The 21,473-nt window shown below is 47.7% G+C and overlaps 1 protein-coding gene across 1 annotated transcript in view; it reads right to left on the bottom strand.

Annotated features, from left to right (window-relative positions):
• Window positions 1-997: 997 nt before the first annotated feature.
• The window catches only part of mRpL11 (mitochondrial ribosomal protein L11), an 86,332-nt gene continuing 65,856 nt past the window's right edge, over window positions 998-21,473 (bottom strand). Inside the window, exon 2 of the mRNA XM_050182511.3 lies at window positions 998-1,636. Within this exon, the coding sequence (XP_050038468.1) occupies window positions 1,262-1,636 (375 nt within the window). The 3' untranslated portion in view covers window positions 998-1,261. The remainder of the gene's footprint in view (window positions 1,637-21,473) is intronic.

Raw genomic sequence — 21,473 nt, 5'->3', positions numbered from 1 at the left:
TGACATTTCTCAAATTTTGCTAAAAGGGTTACAATGGTGTCAAGCAGTTCCTTGTGCAATTTTCTAGGGTCAGGGTAAGGTGGACCAGGGTTTCCATGTCACAGCTAAGTAGGAGGAGTTTAACAACAAATATAGTCGCACAAGGTATCGCAAACATTTCGGCAGGAGAAGAGCAATAGACAACTGTTGCTTGTATGTTTACAATAAAGAGGTGCAGCATCACCAACCTGCATGTGCAAGCAGAGGGCGATTTTGAGCAACATTGTCGCCACTCTTCCATGCCCACTCAGTTTAGCAGTGCAGAGAGAAATCTGCTCCTGCACAAGCGACCAATATGTTGCAATAAGTGACCGAAGATGCAGTTATTTGCACTCTTCCTCACTGTTTGTTTTCACTGTCCCTTGAAAAACACGTAAACTGGGTTCTACTGTATACACACACACCATGTGCCATTATCGTTCCAGTCGTCACACATGCACATGGAATCTAACAATAAAAAGATAATGGAAAAGAATAAATCAATGAAGCCTGCTATCTAGCTCTTTCTTAGTAAAGGAAGGGGTACTGTCACATGCATCACAACCTCCGGCTACCTTTCCCACCTCAACCATCTCATGCAGAAGTCAGTCCTGATGCCTATACAATGGGGCACACTCATCAAATAGGAGGGAGTAACCGCATGCATTGCAGTGGACTGAACTCTAAGTCCACTCTTGTAAGTCTCACATTCACACATTAGCCTGCCTTGTTGGAAGCAGCGCTGTGGTGTTCAACTCTTTCTTTCTGTGTTAGTGCTCTTACATTCAGCACAGCTCTACAACTTCTACACTGAAGGCCTTGCATTTAAATCAGTACTTTAATATAGTTGGTAATGACTTCAGCTCGTAATACGGTAAAAGCACAGCAAAAGCATGACTAAGACTAGACAAATGTGCGACAAGGGTGCCGACTTCCACCTAAAGTTTTTGCGCAGTGGCAAGAGCAAGAACACATGGTATCCAAAGAATGGTACACATTCCACCCTTATCGGCTGGGAGTTGAATCTATGACCTCTTGCTGAGCCGTGGGTGGCATGGCAATTTCTTTATTCCATGCTTTTATCACATTCATTCCGCAGCTAAAAGAACCAACGTACTAATTTCTGACTATCATGATATACAATTTGTAAACCATGAACTTCAATGAAACCTCTCAGGTGCACGTCCAAGTTTCTAAGTTGTGTAGACGTTCAAACCAGGCATTCACCAACTGCAAAACGGCCTCAAGCAGCGGTCCGAAGCAGCTTTGCCTGCCGCTTCTCCTCCAATGCTGCAAGTTGCTCCTTGACAACAGGTTCACGGGCTTCCTGAAACTCTCGGTACTCCTCCGCGGAGAGGCTCTTGACAACCTTGACTCCACACCTGTAGGCAAGCCGGATTATGTCCTTGCAGATGTCCTGTAGGGGTACACAGTCATAGATGCTGTCCTGGCTCTTGATTTTTGCAATCTCATAGACGTGCTTGAGCGTGATTATGCCTGAAGTCTCTTTCCCTGGATACATGGCTCCACGGCTGATGCCTGCTGCCTGTTTCACAAAGTACGTGATTGGAGGGTTGATCATCTCCAGGTCGAAGCTGCGGTCCGGCTTCACTGTGATCTGCACAGAGTGTTAGGGAGTGTTAAACAAGAGCAAAAGCTGGGAGTGTAGTCATTCAAGCAGTATTGCAACTGCGAGAAGTACAAGATTTAGTGTTGAATAAAAAAATTATTATGACTTATTCTCTGACTGCACAAGTTTGTTTTAATGCTAATAGCATTTTTGCCTACTTCAGCCATTTTGAGCCCATCTACAGTGAAACCTCATTAAACCGTAGTTGGCCTGAGCTCGGAAAAAGTACGTACTAAACGGTAGTACTGTTTAACCGAAATAGCATGAGATCGCCCACTTACCTGTCAAAAACGGAACTCAGAGAGAGGGCGATGAAAGGGGAAAAAAACATGCAGTATTTATTCACTATGCGAGACAAACGTGTTATTTTCATTTGATGCCGTGGCGGCCGAGCACGACAACAGCGGCCTCAAACTTACTGAAGCTGCGTGCCAGCTTTTCAGCCAGCCCACTCTTCTTGGCAAACACTTGCATGCCAGATTCCTCATTGGTGTTACGTATTCTCCGTGCACGCGCGCAGTAGTGCTGCAGAAGTCCTGGGGTGCCTTTTTCATTGCTGGGTGCCAGAGTTTGGAATACTTTTCGCTTGGAGTAGAGTTACGTTATCGCGCCCCCGTTCTCGTCGCGACGATTGCATTCATGAGGCGAACATAACGCGCAGCTTCTGCCACTGTCGGGCCTGAATCACCCGTGCTGTCGCATTCCGTGTCGTCCTCATCACTGTCGCTAGTCAACACTACGACTATTGGACTCGTCGCTCGTACCTCTGATTAGGATTGCCGAAGAGCATGCAGCACAATGTTCAACACGGAACACTGCATACTGTTGATGACTTGCTTATAAATATTAAATATTTATGCACTTTGTAGCATCAAGAGAGTGCTAACAGCTACAGTACTTCATCCAATAAAGATCACACACTGCGGTGTAAAAACAGAGGCAACGATGGCGAAAAGTTGAACTTTGTAGCCAACATCTCTTCGCGGTCGCAGCAGCGCTGATGAGCAACTTCTTCGCATTCCAAATGCCACACACCGTAGTAAACAGCAGATCCCCGTCGCGTGCCAGCGCCGACTTCGTGTCACGTTCGATAGCACGGATGATGTCGAATTTTTCTTCTATGCTGAACACCCAGCATCTTTTTTTATCCGAGCTTTGGCACGACACGAGACCTCGCTAGCACGACGCCACAACGCTCTCTGGCACGGCGTCGAAATGATGTTGATGTGGCTTCATGCGCAATCACACAGGGCGCTTGGAGGCCGTTGTTCCAATCTCTGAGGCTTGTTGTTCTGCCGGGCCGCCCGATGGAGACGACGCACCACTGTGTTTGCGCGACGAAAGTGGAAATGCTATGTTTTAACCGATGCGTACGCAATAAGCTGGTACGGTTTATGCGGATAAAAACACATTATGTTCAATGGCCGCTGAGTCGGGGAGTTGACTTTACTGCTTTTTAAATGAAACTACTGTTTAAGCAGGTACGGTTTAACGAGGTTTTTAACGAGTACCTACAGAGCGTCCCATGCCTCCGCGAGCGGCAAAACACCGCCCCCCGTTGCTGCCGCCATGCCGCTGTACGGAAGGCACGAGCCGTTCGAGGGAGATGGGTCCACCTGGCAAATTTACGAGGAGCAAGTCCACGTGTTCTTCCGTCCAAACGACACACCCTAGGGCAAACAGCGGGACATTTTCTTTGCCAGCTGCGGCACCCACGTCTTCAGCCTCTTGCTCGACCTTCTCAAGCCAGCCACGCCGCACGTTAAGACGCTGGGTGAGCTGCTTGCCATACTGCGCTCGCATTTTAATCCAGCACCGTCCACACTAATGGAGCGTTTCCGCTTCAACCGGAGCCGCCGGGAAGGGATCCTCGTGACACTGGCGAAGAAGCTGGCGACGAGTACCTACGGAGCGTCCCACGTCGCCGCGAGCGGCGAAAACACCGCCCCCCGTTGCTGTCGCCATGCCGCTGTACGGAAGGCTCGAGCCGTTCGAGGGAGATGGGATCCTCGTGACACTGGCGACGAGGATGAGATCCTCGTGACACTGGCGAAGAAGCTGGCGATGAGTACCTACAGAGCGTCCCACGCCGCCGCGAGCGGCGAAACGCCGCCCCCCGTTGCTGCCACCATGCCGCTGTATGGAAGGCTCTAGCCGTTCGAGGGAGATGGGTCCGCCTGGCAAATTTACGAGGAGCAAGTCCACGTGTTCTTCCGTGCAAACGACACACCCGAGGTCAAACAGCGGGACATTTCCCTGGCCAGCTGCGGGACCCGCATCTTCAGCCTCTTGCTCGACCTTCTCAAGCCAGCCACGCCGCACGTTAAAACGCTGGGTGAGCTGCTTGCCATACTGCGCTCGCATTTTAATCCGCACCGTCCACACTAATGGAGCGTTTCCGCTTCAACAACCGGAGCCGCCGGGAAGGAGAGACCCTCGGGCAATTCGTTGCTGCACTATGAGGGTTAGCGAGTGCCTGCGCCTTCGGGGACCAACTGGACTCGCTGCTCCGGGACTGTTTCGTTTGCGGAATCAACAACCCCGCCATGCAGACGCGATTTCTGGAGCTTCCCGACCCGTCGCCGGACGCCGCCGTGAACGCAGCGCTGGCAATGGAAGCTGCCGCCAAGGACGCCGGCGAGATTTCTCGTGCGACTGGCTCACCGTCGGCGGAAGCGGCGGTCAACAAGTTCGTGACAAAGGGCAGTACCTGCGGTCGCTGTGGTGGTGCCCACTCCCCTCCACAGTGCCAGTTCTCTCAAGCACAATGCTTTACGTGCGGGAAAACTGGGCACCTGGCACGTGTATGCCGAAGGGGCAGGACGAACAGCAAGCAGCAGCCTGATTCAAGCCGAGGTACAACACAAGCCCGCGACCAGGGTAGCCGTCGCAAGGGTACGCGGCGGAGGCATGCGGCAGCAAGCTCAAGTTCTTCCTCGGCCAGGCTCCACGTTGTGGCCGAGGACCCACTGATTTTCGACATGTGGCACACAGGCTTTGTACCGTCGTCTGTGCCGCCATGTATGCTGACCGTCGAAATCTACGGGCACCCCATTTCCATGGAGCTGGACACGGGGGCCAGCATATCTGTAATGGCCGGGAAGCTCTTCAAGCATACCTTCCCCCAGCGTGTCCGTCGAGGCTTCGGGCGTGATGCTGTGCAGCTCCTCCGGGCAACTCTCCCAGGTCCAGGGTCAGGCACAGGTCAGCGTTCGTTTTGGCGACAGGGAGGCAACCCTTCCCCTTTACTTAACGAAGGGGTCGTCGCTGACGCTGCTGGGCTGAAACTGGATTCATGCACTAGGCATTCGTCTGCCAGAGTACTCGGAAGCCAGCCTGCATGTGGTGCAGAGCTGCCAAATCTGCCAGGAGCATCAGCGAGCCTCGCGTAATGTGGAAAGCACCCCCTGGGCGTTCCCACAGAGACCCTGGTCCCGCCTACATGTGGATTTTGGGGGCTCTGGCGGTGGTGGCGAAGCAGCCTCCCTGGGCTTGGAGGACCTGCAGAGCCAGCTCGAGGAACAGCGGGAGCTGACATCGGCACGGCTGCTGGAGCTGGAGCAGCTTCAACATGACCACAAGGAGGCCTTGAAGACGGTGGAGCGACTGCGGCTAGAGCTGCGGTCGCTGCCCGAGAGCCTGGTGGTGAGGACAGCCGAGTACAAGTGCCTGCAGAGCCAGTTCTCCGTGCTGTAAAACGAGAGCATGCAACTCAAGACTCAGCTGGACGAGTGTCACTCCTTGCTGTCGACAGCCAAAACCTCACACCTTCGCCACATTGAGCAGAAAGAAAGCGAGGAGCTGGTTGTCCACAAGAAGCTTCGCTCGGAGGTCATCCGCCTCGAGGACAACATCACGCAGATTCGTCGAGAGTACGAGAATCTACGCATTGAGTTTGAGGCGTCGTCGGTGTCCAGCGAGCAGGCTCAGCCAATCAACCGGGAGATGCGGCACATTATAACGAGCCTGCACAGCCACATCAGGCAGCTCAAGAGCGAGGTCTCCCGCAGCAAGCGCAAGCTGCGCGAGGCCCAGTCAGAGACACAGAAGCTGAAGCAGAAGCTGGCTGCTGACCAAGGGTGCCGTCCCGGGCCTTTGCCAGAGTCGGGAGCTCCAGTTTTCACCAGGAACTTCCGTCCTGGCCCACCCTGGTCTGCCAGACAGGTGGTGTCTCCTGCCAGCGCCTTATCGCTGCTCGTGAGCATGCCAGACGGGGACATGTGGCAGACACGCCGACCATGTCAGGCCTCGCCTCGGGACCTGGCCAGCACCCTCGACTGCCACTGAGTTCCAGCCCACAGGAGGACTAGTGGAGGCACCAGTCGCTCCCAGCAGAGCACCACCCACCTCGGAAGCGGCAACCATAGCCAGTGGTGCGGCACCCGTTGGACCGGTGTCGAGCCCGGCACCACTCGCAAGGCTCACTACTACGAACCCTCCGGATGGAGCAAGGCTGGCCCAGGCAGCACCCGGCGTTGCCACACCCGACCCGTCAACACCGGTGCCCAGGCGGAGTACTCGGCGGCGGAGGCCACCGGACCGTTACTCGCCTGGATAGCAGGCACCGTCGACCCAGCTAGGGTGGAGGCAGAGCCTCATAGTGTGAACATGGACGTTTGTTTTTCATTTAACAAACAAACTGGGGGTAAGGGGGTGTAGCAAGTATGTGACGCCCCCTTGGGCATAATCTTGGTTTGCCCGCCAAGCTCGGTGGCCTGCTAAAGCTTGGCAGGCAACATTGGTCACCGCACCACAATTGCGGGATACACCTGGGTTGGGTGCAACAGAAAAAGGAAAGAATGCAGAGGAGGAGGCCTTGGGGCGCTAGTGAAGGGAGAGGACTGGGAAAGGGTAAGGGAGAGCTGCAGTGAGCACATGTGGCTCAAGGGCACCGTAGGGAATGTTGAGACAATCCTGGGAGTTGTGTATCTGAAAACGGGGAATGAGTCGAAAGAGGAGAATGCAAAACATTTCAAATGTATGGCTAAGGACATCAGGGAGTTAGCTATGAAACGGGAGATAATCATCCTAGGGGACATGAATGCACATTTGGAATACTTTGACAGGGCGACAGATGCAACAGGGCAGATGTTAGTAGATTTTTGTGAGGCTCATGATTTTGTGATAGTTAATACTGAAATTAAATGCGACAGGAAAATAACATGGGAAAGAAATAACACCCACTCGACAATCGACTACTGCCTAATGTCCCACAAGCTGTATGAACGGTTGGGATGTATGGAAATTGATGAGGAAGGTATAAAAAGCCTGGGGAGTGATCACAAACGAATCAAAATCAGTTTTGGAAGGACAGTGCCACTGGTAGAAACTAAAGAAAGGAAAGGTATGAGCAAATTGAATGACAGGCAGCTACAAGAAGTGGCGAAAAACATTGAAAGCATGGTATCCAAGCAACCGCTAAGGGCATGGACATACGACGAGTTAATAGGTATTTTTAAACGAGAGCTAGAGAAGGGACAGATTAGGAAACTAGGAAGTAAGCAGGGAAAATATAAACCGAAAAGCTGGTGGGACCGAGAAATTAAGGAGACCATAGAGCAATGCAAAGATGCGTGCAGAAAACAGAGCAGTGAAGAAAAGGGGAGCCACACAGAGGTGGAGACAAAATGGGAGGATTACCTTGCAATGAAAAGAGAAGCATTGGCATTAATTCAAGCCAAGATAGCAAAAGTTGGGGTACAGTGGATGTTAGAGATACGAAAAAAAAAGACAGAAATGCCTCTAAGAAATTTTGGGAACACATAAGGCAACAGAGTAAGCAGACAGAGGTGGTTCAGCACTCACTGACCACACCAGAAGGAACAAAGGTAGAGGGAGAGGAAGCTCAGGAATATATTAGGTTAACAATAGAGGCAGCATTTGCAGAGCCAGTGGGTAGCGAAATGGAGAACAATGACAACAGCAGGACAGAATTAGAGGAGGAGTACAGAAGGATGACAAGTAAGGAATGGGACAGAATTGAACACAAGGTCCCCGTGGGAACAGCGACAGGACCTGATGGCATACCTATGAAATTGATAAGCATATTAGGCCAGAAAAGTAAATTAAAATTACGACAACTTATTGAACAAATAGTAGTAGGGGGAGATGTTCCACAGGACTGGAAATCAAGCAGAATGATATTAGTTTATAAAGGTAAGGAAAGCAAGGACAACATTAAATCCTACAGGCCAATAACTATCACATCAGTCATATACAGAGTAGCAATGCAGATGGTGAAAAAGAGAATGGAGGAATGGGCAGAACGTGAAGAGATCTTGGGAGAACTGCAGAATGGATTTAGAAGGAACAGAAGGCTAGATGACAATTTATTTGTTATAACACAGTGCATAGAGATAGCGACAGCTAGGCAGAAACCGCTATGGATAGCTTTTTTAGACATTAGAGGAGCCTATGATAATGTAAACCGAGAAAAGTTATGGAGCCAGTTGAGGGAATATCGTCTAGATAGAAAGATGATTGAGTTCCTACAACAAGTTTATACAGATAATGAGGTAGAGATAACATGGGAGGGGGAAACTACAAAGCCAGCTAAAATAAGAAGAGGTCTCAGACAGGGCTGTCCATTGTCGCCTCTGCTTTTTACGATTTACGTGAGCCAAATGGAAAAGAGACTAGAACAGAGCACAATAGGAACTGACATAAGCTATATGCTAGAAGGGCAGAAGGTAGCTCAAGTACTAGCCGGACTGATGTATGCAGATGATATTGTACTGCTTGCTGACACTCGAGTAGGGCTACAGGAACTAATGAGCATATGTGGAGAGGAGGGAGAAAAATTGGGACTGCAATTCAGTAGAGAGAAGTCTGGGATAATAGCATACAATGAAGAAAGGGGGGAACCATTGGAAATACAAAGCACTAAGATTGATCATGTTGAAAAATACAATTATTTTGGCATATGGCTAAACGAGGGCAAAAAGTACTTGGAAGAACAGGAAAAAATTATGATTGAAAAAGTGAAAAGGAACTCAGCTGTAATGAAACACAAGGCACGTTGGAACTATAATAGGTACGAGGTGGTTAGGGGCGTATGGAAAGGGGTTATGGTACCTGGCCTCACATTCGGAAATTCAGTACTGTGCATGAAATCGGAAGTTCAGGCATGAATGGAAACGAGACAGAGAAGTATAGGCAGGTTGGCCTTAGGAGCACACGGGAACACCCCTAATGAGGGAGTGCAGGGGGACATGGGATGGACGTCATTCGAAGGTAGAGAGGCAATAACTAAAATTTGAACAGAGACTCCCAGCACTGGAGGAAAAAAGGTGGGCAGGAAAAGTGTACAAATATCTGTACATGAAAAGTTTGAACACAAAGTGGACACTCAGAACGAGGAAGCTGAGGAATAGATACCTACAGCCGAGGGAGGGGGTCCAACGTGGTTCTAGTGTGGGAAAGGAGGTGAAGGAGACGGAAAGAAAAATGTGGGAAGAAAGAATGCTCGGAAAGCCAGCGCTATCAATGTATAGGTCACAAAAACAGGAGATTAAGAGAGAGCTCTTATTTGATAACTCGCGGGGCAGCTCACTATTATTCAAAGCTAGGACGGGGATTTTGAGAACGAAAACATACAGGGCTAAATTTGAAGACGTGGACCTTCGGTGCACAGCCTGCGGAGCCGAAATGGAGACCACTGAGCATATAGTGCCGAGATGCACAGACCTTCGCCCGACCCTGGCAGAGGGAACAGTGGCAGATATGGAAGGGGCATTAGGTTTTCCCGGGGAACGAGGGCAAATAGACGAGAAAAGAGTGGCAGTAACGAAGGGGAGGCTAGAGGATTGGTGGAGGAAGTCAAGGGAGAGAATACCATAAATCAGGGAGATAATGTTTCCTCTACTTTTTTAGATAGTTATTTTGGGAGGAGGAGGGGAGTGAAAACTAGTTTAAGGAAAAGAGGATATAAAGAAAGGAAAAAAGATAATAATAAAATAGGAGGGGGAGCAAAAGGCTAGGTGGCGCCAGCCACCACCCGTTACAAAGGGTATAGCCGCCATCCATCCATCCATCCATAAACACCGACGAGCACGGCTGCTCGCCGGTCAGTCATCGTTCAGCACCACCACGCTGCGGAGCGTCCGTCTAACGGAGGGTGCCACAAGCCCTCCCTTGTTCACGACCCGGGGTGGATCTATCTAGCCTCTTATGCCGACCTAGCGGCCCAAGTTGTCTACTTGCTTGGCCCACTAGACATATGCTCCTGCTCGTGCTGTCATCACTGTCATTTGATTGGCGTCATTATACCTTCATGGTATTATTCTCATCATGTCGTCATCACACCTTCTACCCGCACCAAGTGGGCCAAGTTGTCTAAAAGCTTAGGTCACACCGTCGTTGGCGTAGAGTCATCATGCATTCCTAGTCACATTGCCATCGTGGTTGTTTAGTCATGATAATTACCGCTCCATAATTTGACTATCGTCTGGCTGTCACCATGCCTTCTATGCCGACCCAGTGGCGCCAAGTGGTCGAATTGCTCGGGCCACTAGGTATGTGTTTGTGCTAATGATGCGTTGGATCATTGCACTGTTGTCATTCCAGTTTTGTCATGCTGTCATCACCACGCCTTCGTCATCATGCCATCGTCTTATCATTGTCATCACTTCAGAAACGTCATCCGACTGTCGTCATACTGCCTTCTTTGTCATTCTATTGCAATCATATTGCTCTCGTTCAATTGTGATTATGCCAACCTTGTCATGCCATCACTGTCAGACAGTCACTATCATGTATCCATTGTTATGCCATCTTGTGCCATCGTTATCATACCAGCTTCGTCGTCCGACTCTCATCATGCCGTCTTCGTCATACACGTTTTATGATAGAGTGCTCATCACGCTATTGTCATTATACACTCGTCATCATCATTCGTTGTCATGATGTCGTCGTGATGCTGTAGCGGTCATTGTAACATCGTCGTGAATGTAACTTCTGAAAGGAAGAAGCCGAAGAGGAAAGGTTGTGGGGAGAAGTGACACTAAACAGAGATGGCTACCTTGTCATACCGACATATCTCAAGTTTTATTACAAATATGGTGCAGTTGACAGGATTCACACCTGTGTTGTGCACCTCATCCGCTTCGTTTCACCGAGGACCATGCGCTTGGACGCTATTGAAATCTGCGCATACAGCGCCAGGCACGTGAGTGTGGCAAGGCTTTTCCATGGAAGGCAGTTTCCTGCTGAAGGTGAGCACTGGTCCCTTGTTGAAAACGCTCACGAATGACCTTTTGCTATTTGTGGTACAACGTAACCGGGTACGACCAGCACAAGTGAACAAGGCCGAATATATGAGAGTGTGCAAGACATTTTTCATCATATAATGGAACTCGAGCAGGGAAACGTGAACACCAGCAACAAATACTAGAGCTCATGACAAAAAACTTCCAGCATTCTCGGCGGCCATCGCTGGAACTGATAAAACCGGATGTTTATGACGGTTCGTCACCTGCAAACGTTCAAGCTTGGCTGAGTTTCTATGAGTATGCGTGCGACCAAAATAGTTGGCGACAATACCTTGGCAAGGTTATGAATATGCGCTTGTACCTATGAGGCATTGCGAAAACCTGGCATGACTTGAGAATCACCCAAAGAGTGCACCAGCCGTGGGCTGAGTTGAGACAGTTTTTTGACATCTTTCTCCGAGAGTAAGCTCTAGAGCTGGGACGGGGCTATAGCCTTCGCATATGATTCCGGCACTCTGGCAGAATACTTTTCCGAGAAGAGAAGGCTGCTGCATATTGCTGACTCCACCTTATTGGACTCGTTACTCGTACCTCTGATTATATTAGAATTGCCGAAGAGCATGCAGCACGAGGTTCAACTACGAACACTGCATACTGTTGATGACTTGCTTATAAATATGAAATATTTATGCACTTTGCAGCATCAAGAGAGTGCTTCTAACAGCTACAGTACTTCATCCAATGAAGATGGATCCACCGCACTTCAGACGCATCCACCGCACTTCAGCAATGACAGCGGAATTTTACCAAGCTGCAAAGTTTCACCCGTTCATCATCCTGCCACCGATGACGACGATGCAGCAGCACGTGTACGATCTGCCCCAGCTGGAACACACATACGGCACACCTGTGACATGCGGGACTTCGTGGGAAGCGTTTAAAAGCAAGAGCCAGCATGGCAGATGGCTCAGTGGGCTCAGCGGCACCGTCCGGCACACAATGCTAAATTGTGCAATCTTCATGCTTCAGGTTAGTAACAAACAGTCCTGTGGTAAATCTGTACACAGCAATTGCGTCTGCCTTGTTGTGCTGCTGAGCCCGCAGTGCAGATTGTCCTGTTGCAGTGAATCACTTCGTGTAACCAAATTGTTGTTGAAACTTAGTGGTGATGTAGAGAACCCTGGTCTGGATAAACTGGATGATGATGATATGTAGTGTTTATTGGCGCAAGGGCCAAGTGTGGCCAAAGAGCGCCAAGGCAGTGGTGATGAGCACTGAATTGACTAATGGCTGATGTGACGTGGCTGTAGAGGGGCCTAAAACTGAGGGCTATAAATTGCTTAAAATGCATAAGGAATAAAAATATGACAATGACTGAAATAGGGTATGCTATAAGTAGAGGATGTACAACAATGGTGTTATAGCGTTACATGAATATAAATCGACAGGAGATTGTTGTTGACGAGTAGCACAACAGCCTCAGCGGACACCTTGAGCACAAGGGCCTGGAGGCATGTGCTATACCAAATGTTGACATCTCAACTGTGGCCTCTCGCAAGAGGCCGTGTTATGAATTTCTTGGGACAGAAAACTTGGAGCGTGTCAACATCATTTAAAAATGCTAAGGTAGATTGCATGTCAAATAGCTGTTCTCTGCCTAGAAACAGTGCCAGGTGAAGTGGTATACACTAAATACATGCTAAGGGGAACTGTCTTTTCCTCTCGACTTGTGTTTTGCAGCATTCTAGGAAGACATGCTGAACACTGAGTGTCTCCCCACATCTACTACACATTGGACGTTCACCGCCAGTCAACAAAAAGCTATCTGTACCGTAAGTGTGCCCTATTTTGAGACGACAGAATAGGACATCACTTCATCTGGACTTGGTCAGTGATGGCCAGTATCCTAAATGTGGCTTAACTATGTGGAGTTCAACGTCCCATTTAAGCTGCCAGTAGTTTCTCAGTTTTTCCGTAAGTATGGCTTTAGGTCTGAAACCGGAATGGCTACGGAGATGTTGCAAGCTTTCATGTCTAAGGAGGTAGCAATTCGGTCTGCCAGGACGTTACCTTCAATACCTCCGAGTCCAGGCACCCAGCATACCGTTACATGTTGGCCAGAGGCATAAATAGTGCAGAGGAGAGAGAAAAGATCTGCATTTACTGGATTTCTGTGGTTGAAGCATGACATCAATGTTTTCACAACGCTTAATGAGTCTGTGTATATGACCGCCTTATGTAGCTTTAACTGTTTGATGTGTTTCGCAGCCGACCATACTGCATACGCCTCTGCTGTAAAGATACTTGTTTGAGGGTTGAGAAGATCGGACTCAGAAAAGGATGGGCTGACAGCTGTATACGACACGCCAGCATGTGATTTAGATGCATCTGTGTAATATTCTGGACACAAGTATTTAAATTGTAGTTCGAGAAAATGCATATGAATATGAATGTACTTTCAGAAAATAATTAAGAATAAAATAGGACCGCTGCAGATCTAGGGACCATTCATTCGATTCCACATCGAGGCTTTCGATGGGACTTGTCCTAAAGGCACCGGTGGCAAGGCGGATACCAAGATGATGCACAAGGTCCAGCATCTTGAGAGCACTGGGCATAGCAGAGTGATACACTACAGAACCGTAGTCTAACCATGATCGTACAAGGCTCCTGTAGAGGTTCTGAAGGCATTTCCTGTCGCTTCCCCATGTTGCGTATGACAGTATTTTCAGGATGTTCATGGTTTTAAGGCATTTAGCTCTCGGGTACTTGATCTGAGGAATGAAGGTTAATATTAAGTCAAGTATTATGCCTAAAAATTTATGTTCAGTGTTGAGTGGTATGTGTTGTCCATGCAGCATAATAGCAGGATCTTGTATCAAGCCTCTCTTTCTAGAAAAAAGTACACAGGAGCTTTTGAGGGGGTTTAGCTTGAAGCCATTTTCATTTGCCAATTTTGAGACCTTGTTCAGTTCGAGTTGGACTTGGCGCTAGCAGGCTGCAAGGTTACAAGACTTAAATCCTAGTTGCACATCATCCACATATATTGAATAAAACATTGAGGATGAAATCACTTTGTGAAGGGAATTCATTTTCACAATGAAGAGGGTGCAACTAAGCACGCCCCCTTGTGGCACACCAGTCTCTTGAGCGAACAGTCTGGACAAGGCATTGCCCACTCTAACACGGAACATGCGGTTAGACAAGTAGTTTTCTATCATGTTTAACATATTGCCCCGTACGCACATTGCAGATAGGTCTCGCAGGATTCCGAATCGCCATGCTGTGTCATAGGCTTTCTCCAAGTCGAGAAACACAGAGAGAAAATACTTTGTGTATATAAGCATCTCTAATATTTGCCTCAATGCAAACAAGGTGGTCTATTGTTGACCTACCCTCCCTGAAACCACCTTGAAGGGGATCAAGCAGACGGTTGCTTTCCAGGAAATAGATTAGACGCCAATTTATCATTTTTTCACATAACTTACACACGCAGCTTGTTAGTACTATTGGCCTATAACTACTGGCTAATGCGGGGTCTTTGCCTTGCTTATGAATTGGGATGACAATCGCTTCTTTCCATGAGGATGGAATATGCCTAGATACCCACATGGTGTTGTAAAGAGACAGAAGTGTGTTCAATGTTTCTGGATGCATATTCTTGATCATTGCATACATTATGCGGTCACCACCTGGTGCCGAGTTGCTGCAGGAAATGAGAGCAGCCTTCAGTTCAGCGAGACTAATGGGACGGTTGCACGGTTCATCTGCTGCGCATTTTCGTTCAAGGCACTCTCGCTCTATGCGTTCCTTGAACTTTAGGAAATTTGGCGCATAGTGTGATGCGCTAGAAATATTTTGAAAATGCTTGCCCAGGAAATCTACCCGATCTTTCATGGTGTCGCCTTAAACGTTTACTAAAGGAAGCGGTTGTGTTTCCCTGCCCTTTAATCTGTTCACCCTGTTCTATACCTTACCCTCATCCTTGTACGAATTGATACTACATATGTACCTTTCCCAGCTTTCTCGCTTAGCACGTCGACGTGTTCTCCTGCCCTGCGATTTTGCCGTCTTGAAATTAATGAGGTTCTCCGCAGTTGGACAGTCACGAAGCAGGCCGCAAGCTTTATTTTGTTTTTTCCGTGCCTCTTTGCATTTGTCATTCCACGAACGCAAACAACGCTTATTAGCAAGTCCTTAGTTTGTTTTATGCATTTTTCAGCGTCGTCAATAATAAAACATGTCAAGTATGCCACTGCATCATCTATGTTTAAAGAAAGCAAATCACCGCGCTGTAAATACGTAATCTTTTCAACGAGTTCCCAATTCGACGAGTCGATTTTCCATCGGGAATCTGGGGAGCGCAATGATGATGATGATGATGTGTGGTGTTTTGTGGCGCAAGGGCCAGGTTTGGCCAAAGAGCGCCATGACAAGTGGTAATGTTGATGTATTATGGAAGATGTGACTTGGCTGTAAAGTGGCCTAAAAATAGTCGCTGTAAAGTACATAAAATCTACATGCTATAAAATTATGGCGATGACTAATGACGAATACTATGAACATTAAAATCCATCGTAGAAGAATGATGCAAAATAGAAAATATATAAGATGTTAAAATTACTTGGAGCACTGCTGCCTCGCCAGAGCCCTTGAAACACAAGGGCCTAGAGGCACGTGCTATACGAAAGAGCTATCACAGCGGCATCCTCTGAAGAGAGGACCCGCTATGAACATGTGGGGCTAACAACATGCAGGACAACATCTTTCAGAAAACTTAGGACTGCGTTGGTGTCAAATAAAGGTTCTGGGCAGAGTAACATTACTGGATGAAGGGGAATGTGCTGCCAGTATGCTAAGGGAAAATGTTCTTTCTTTCAGATTCGGCTTTCCGACACTCCAGGAGGACGTGGAGGACGGTAAGCCTCTCCTCGCATCTACCGCAGGTTGGAGGGTCACTTCCGGTGAGTAGAAAATTATGGGTGCCAAATGTGTGTCCTATTCTGAGACGACAGAATAGGACATCTGTTTGGCATGATTTTGTTACAGAGGGCCAGAATCCTAACTGTGGCTTTATCACGTGGAGCTTATTATTTGTTTCCGCGTCCCATAGGCGTTGCCAGTGGTTCCGTAGTTTCCTCCGTAAGAAGGGCTTCAGGTCTGTGACAGGAACTACAGCGGTGGGATTAGCAGAATGCGATGCAACTGACGTGGCCATCTGGTCCGCCAGAACATTACCTTCGATGCCCCTGTGACCTGGCACCCAGCATATGATGACATGCTGGTTACCTATATACGCTTTACAGAGAACGGAATAGAGTTCATTAATTACTGGATTTTTGTGGTTAGAGAATGACATCAAGGCCTTCACAACACTAAGGGAGTCCGTATATATGACTGATTTCTGGAGTTTTGATTTCCTGATATGCTTCACAGCCGACAATAGTGCGTAGGCCTCAGCCGTAAAGATACTAGTTTCCGGATGCAGTACATCGGTTTCCGAGAACGATGGACCGACGGCTGCATAGGACACCCCGTCGTGTGACTTCGATGCCTCTGTGTAGAACTCCATGCAGGAGTGTTTGTGCTGGAGTTCCCGGAAATGCATTTGGATTTCAATCTCTGGAGCGTGTTTTGTAACTTGCATGAAAGATACATCGCATTGTATCAGCTGCCACTCCCAAGGAGGTAGCAGCTTGGCTGGATGCATTAGGCGAAGCTCGAGGAGTGGAAACATGCATTTCATGACTAAGCTCCCTCACACGCAGCGAGAAAGGCTGTCTTACGGAGGGACGATTGCGGAAGAGTGTAGCATATGTCATCTCGTTAACGGTATTATAACACGGATGTTGAGGATTAGAGTGGACTTTCAAAAAATATGTTTGGCTGATGTATGTTCTCTGGATATGAAGTGACCACTCATTCGATTCTGCATATAAACTTTGTACGGGACTCGTTCTGAAAGCGCCTGTGGCTAAACGGATATCTAGATGGTGAACAGGGTCTAGCATCTTTAGCGCACTCGGGGCGGCAGAATGATAGATCATGGCACCATAATCTAAATGTGAACGGATCAGGCTCTTATAGAGATTAATTAAGCACTTCCTGTCACTACCCCACGAAGTATGGGATAGAAGTTTCATTAGGTTCATTGTTTTCAGACATTTTTCTTTAAGATGTTTAATGTGGGGGACGAAAGTGAGTCTGTAGAACACCTAGAAATTTGTGCTCTTTGTTTACGGGTATTTGTTGTCCACATATTTCTAAGCAAGGATCTGGGACCATTCCTCTCTTTCTTGTAAAAAGAACGCAAGAGCTTTTGTTAGGATTGATCTTAAATCCATTCTTGTCTGCCCACATTGAGACTTTGTTCAGGCCATGCTGTGCCTGTCTCTCGCAGACCGCGAGGTTACAAGATTTGAAAGCTATTTGTATGTCGTCCATGTAGACAGAATAAAAGATTGTCGGTGGTAATGAAGCGCGAAGCGTGTTCATCTTCACGATGAAGAGTGTGCAGCTGAGCACACCTCCTTGGGGTACACCTGTTTCTTGCATAAAAGGTTTTACCCGGAAGGTACGACTGGACAGATAGCTTTCTATTAGGTTAAGCATATTACCATGGATGCCCATTTCTAACAAGTCTCTTAGGATTCCGTAATGCCACGCTGTATCATACGCCTTTTCCATATAGAGAAATATCGATAGGAAGAACTGTTTATGTATAAATGCGTCCCGGATATTTGCTTCAACACGTACGAGATGATCGGTTGTGGAGCGCCCTTCTCAGAAGCCGCACTGATAAGGATCAAGCATTTTGCTCTGTTCAAGGAAATGAATGAGTCGCCGATTTATAATTTTTTCAAACACCTTACAAATGCAACTTGTGAGGGCTATCGGGCGGTAACTTGCCACTGAGGAAGGGTCTTTGCCTTGTTTCAAAACAGGAACCACAATGGCTTCCTTCCATGCAGTTGGAAGGTACCCTGCATCCCAGATGGTGTTGAAAAGTGTGAGTAGTGTAACTTGCGTATCATTGTGTAAGTTCTTGAGCATTTCATACATGACTCTATCAGATCCTGGTGCGGAGCTCTTGCATGCGCTCAGGGCAGCTCTCAATTCGGCAATACTAAAGGGACGGTTGTAAGGCTCATCCTCTCGACATTTTCTTGTTAATGGCTTACGTTCTTCTATTTGTTTATATTTCAGGAAGGATTGCGAATAATGATTTGAACTTGATACGCTCTCAAAGTGCTCCCCAAGTGAGTCTGCCTGATCTTGCAGTGTATCGCCCTGTGTATTTACCAGAGGGAGCGAATATGTTTGTCGCCCTCTAATTCTATTTACCTTGTTCCATACTTTGGTCTCATCTCTATAAGAGTTTATACTCGATAAAAACTTCTCCCAACTTTCTCTTCTAGCCTGTTGGCGAGTTCTCCTGCCTTGGGACTTTATTTTCTTAAAGTTAATAAGATTCTCCGCAGTCGGAGAGGCGTGTAGCAATCCCCACGCTTTGTTCTGTTTTTTACGAGCGATCCTACAATCGTCGTTTCACCACGGGACACGCCGTTTGCATGCCAAGCCATTTACTTCTGATATGCATTTTGATGCGACATCTATTATAAAGGCTGTAAAATACTCAACAGCAGCATCAATTCCTAACGAGGACATGTCATCCCATGATAGACTAGTTAGGGTTCGGAATTTCTCCCAGTCAGCTGTGTCAACCTTCCACCTAGGAGCCTGTGGTGGATATTCGTTTTCTTTAGGTGATCTTAGCAGTATGGGGAAGTGGTCACTTCCATAACGATTGTTGTTAACTTCCCATTCAAGTTCAGACAGTAGTGACGGGGAAACTATACTAAGATCTATAGAAGAAATGGTTCTGTTTGCTAGAGAGTATAGTCTAAATATTTTAAGGCAGTTTTCCTAGTCTCTAAAGCCGCTGGAGTTCGCTCTTCTCCTCGGGCAGCCATTTTTTCAAGAAAGTATGCCTTCCAACCACTCGGAATCAGCAAAAATTGACTATCGCGGACAACATGAGTCCTTTTCCACGTAAGTGTGAGGTTCGGAACAGGAGCTGTGGCGCTTGAAAATAGCCTGGGGCCTGCTGAACCAACTGACTGAGCTATCTTTCCGGGCAACATCGAAGGGTCACGAGTTCAAATCACCTGTTATGTTCCTTTTTCCCCCCTTTTTCTTTCTTTTTTTTCTTGCCTTTTAATGTCTTTTTCTTTATTTTATCACTGTACGGGAACCCTCCTAAAATAAAAAAAAGAAAGATATATATCTTCAATTATGTATGGCCTCACATGTGCAGGTCATAAATACCAGGTTCTCTAGCCGAGTGCCATCCGTGCGGTATAACCGAGCTCAGATTGGTCCACCTTGACTGATCAAATAGGGCACCACTGTATATTAAATGAGGCGTACAACTTCTGTGGGACCCGCCGTGGTTACTCAGTGGCTATGGTGTTAGACTGCTGAGCACGAGGTAGCGGGATCGGATCCCGGCCACGGCGGCCGCATTTCAATGGGGGCGAAATGCGAAAACACCCGTGTACTTAGATTTAGGTGCACGTTAAAGAACCCCAGGTGGTCGAAATTTCCGGAGTCCTCCACTACGGCGTGCCTCATAATCAGAAAGTGGTTTTGTCACGTACAATCCCACAATTTAATTTTTAAATTTAACTCGTGCGGGGACGGTAGAGTATCCGCCTCCCGTGCAAGAGGACCGTGATTCAAATCCCGGGCCGCACAATTCTCCACCAGAAAATACCAGATAACAAAACAACCGTGTGTTGAGAAAATTGCACAAACAGGCCTGGAGTGCGGCCTGATCCCGGTGACCAGAACCGGTAACGCACTCTCTCACCAGAGCAGGATTGGCCACCCTGGTGCAGTACTTGGCCACAACCTCCTATATGAACACAACAATCAAACCCCGGCCCTCAGTCCCCAGCAGCTGTGAAGCAACTGACTACGGCGGCGGTCAGACCTGCGACGCTGCAGAGGGTGCTAAGAATCCCTGGCTCCGGACAGACCGCCATTGGAATATGAACCTGGCAACGTTTAACGCTAGAACGTTATCTAGTGAGGCGAGTCTAGCAGTGCTATTGGAGGAATTAGAGGGCAGTAAATGGGATATAATAGGGCTCAGTGAAGTTAGGAGGCCAAAAGAAGCATATACAGTGCTGAAAAGCGGGCACGTCCTGTGCTACCGGGGCTTAGCAGAGAGACGAGAACTAGGAGTCGGATTCCGGATTAATAAGAACATAGCTGGTAACATACAGGAATTCTATAGCATTAACGAGAGGGTGGCATGTCTTGTTGTGAAACTTAAGAGGTACAAAATGAAGGTTGTACAGGTCTACGCCCCTACATCTAGTCATGATGACCAGGAAGTCGAAAGCTTCTATGAAGACATGGAATCGGCGATGGGTCAAGTCAAAACAAAATACAGTATACTGATGGGCGATTTCAATGCCAGGGTAGGCAAGAAGCAGGCCGGAGACAAGTCAGTGGGGGAATATGGCATAGGCTCTAGGAATAGCTGAGGAGAGTTATTAGTAGAGTTTGCAGAACAGAATAATATGCGGATAATGAATACCTTTTTCCGCAAGCGGGTTAGCCGAAAGTGGATGTGGAGGAGCCCGAATGGTGAGACTAGAAATGAAATCGACTTTATACTCTGCGCGAACCCTGGCATCATACAAGATGTAGACGTGCTCGGCAAGGTGCGCTGCAGTGACCATAGGATGGTAAGAACTCGAATTAGCTTTGACTTGAGGAGGGAACGGAAGAAACTGGTACATAAGAAACTAATCAATGAGTTAGCGGTAAGAGGGAAACTAGACGAATTCCGGATCAAGCTACAGAACAGGTATTCGGCTTTAACCCAGGAAGAGGACCATAGTGTTGAAGCAATGAATGACAGTCTTATGGGCATCATTAAGGAGTGCGCAATACAAGTCGGTGGTAACGCCGTTAAATAGGAAACCAGTAAACTATCGCAGGAGACGAAAGATCTGATCAAGAAACGCCAATGTATGAAAGCCTCTAACCCTACAGCTAGAATAGAACTGGCAGAACTTTCGAAGTTAATCAACAAGCGTAAGACAGCGGACATAAGGAACTATAATATGGATAGAATTGAACAGGCTCTCAGGAACGGAGGAAGCCTAAAAGCAGTAAAGAAGAAACTAGGAATAGGCAAGAATCAGATGAGTGCGTTAAGAGACAAAGCCGGCAATATCGTTACTAATATGGATGAAATAGTTCAAGTGGCTGAAGAGTTTTATAGAGATTTATACAGTACCAGTAACACCCACAACGATAAGGTGAGAGAGAATAGTCTAGAGGAACTTGAAATCCCACAAGTAACACCGGAAGAGGTAAAGAACGCCTTGGGAGCTATGCAAAGGGGGAAGGCAGCTGGGGAGGATCAGGTAACAGCAGATTTGTTGAAGGATGGTGGGAACACTGTCCTAGAAAGGTTGGCCGCCCTATATACACAATGCCTCATGACCTCGAACGTACCGGAATCTTGGAAGAACGCTAACACAATCCTAATCCATAAGAAAGGGGACGCCAAAGACTTGAAAAATTATAGACCGATC

Source organism: Dermacentor andersoni, chromosome 7 (genome assembly GCF_023375885.2).
Source record: "Dermacentor andersoni chromosome 7, qqDerAnde1_hic_scaffold, whole genome shotgun sequence".
NCBI lineage: Eukaryota > Metazoa > Arthropoda > Arachnida > Ixodida > Ixodidae > Dermacentor > Dermacentor andersoni.
The sequence above is the reverse complement of the archived record's forward strand: the minus strand, read 5'-3'. Positions and strand labels throughout refer to the sequence as shown.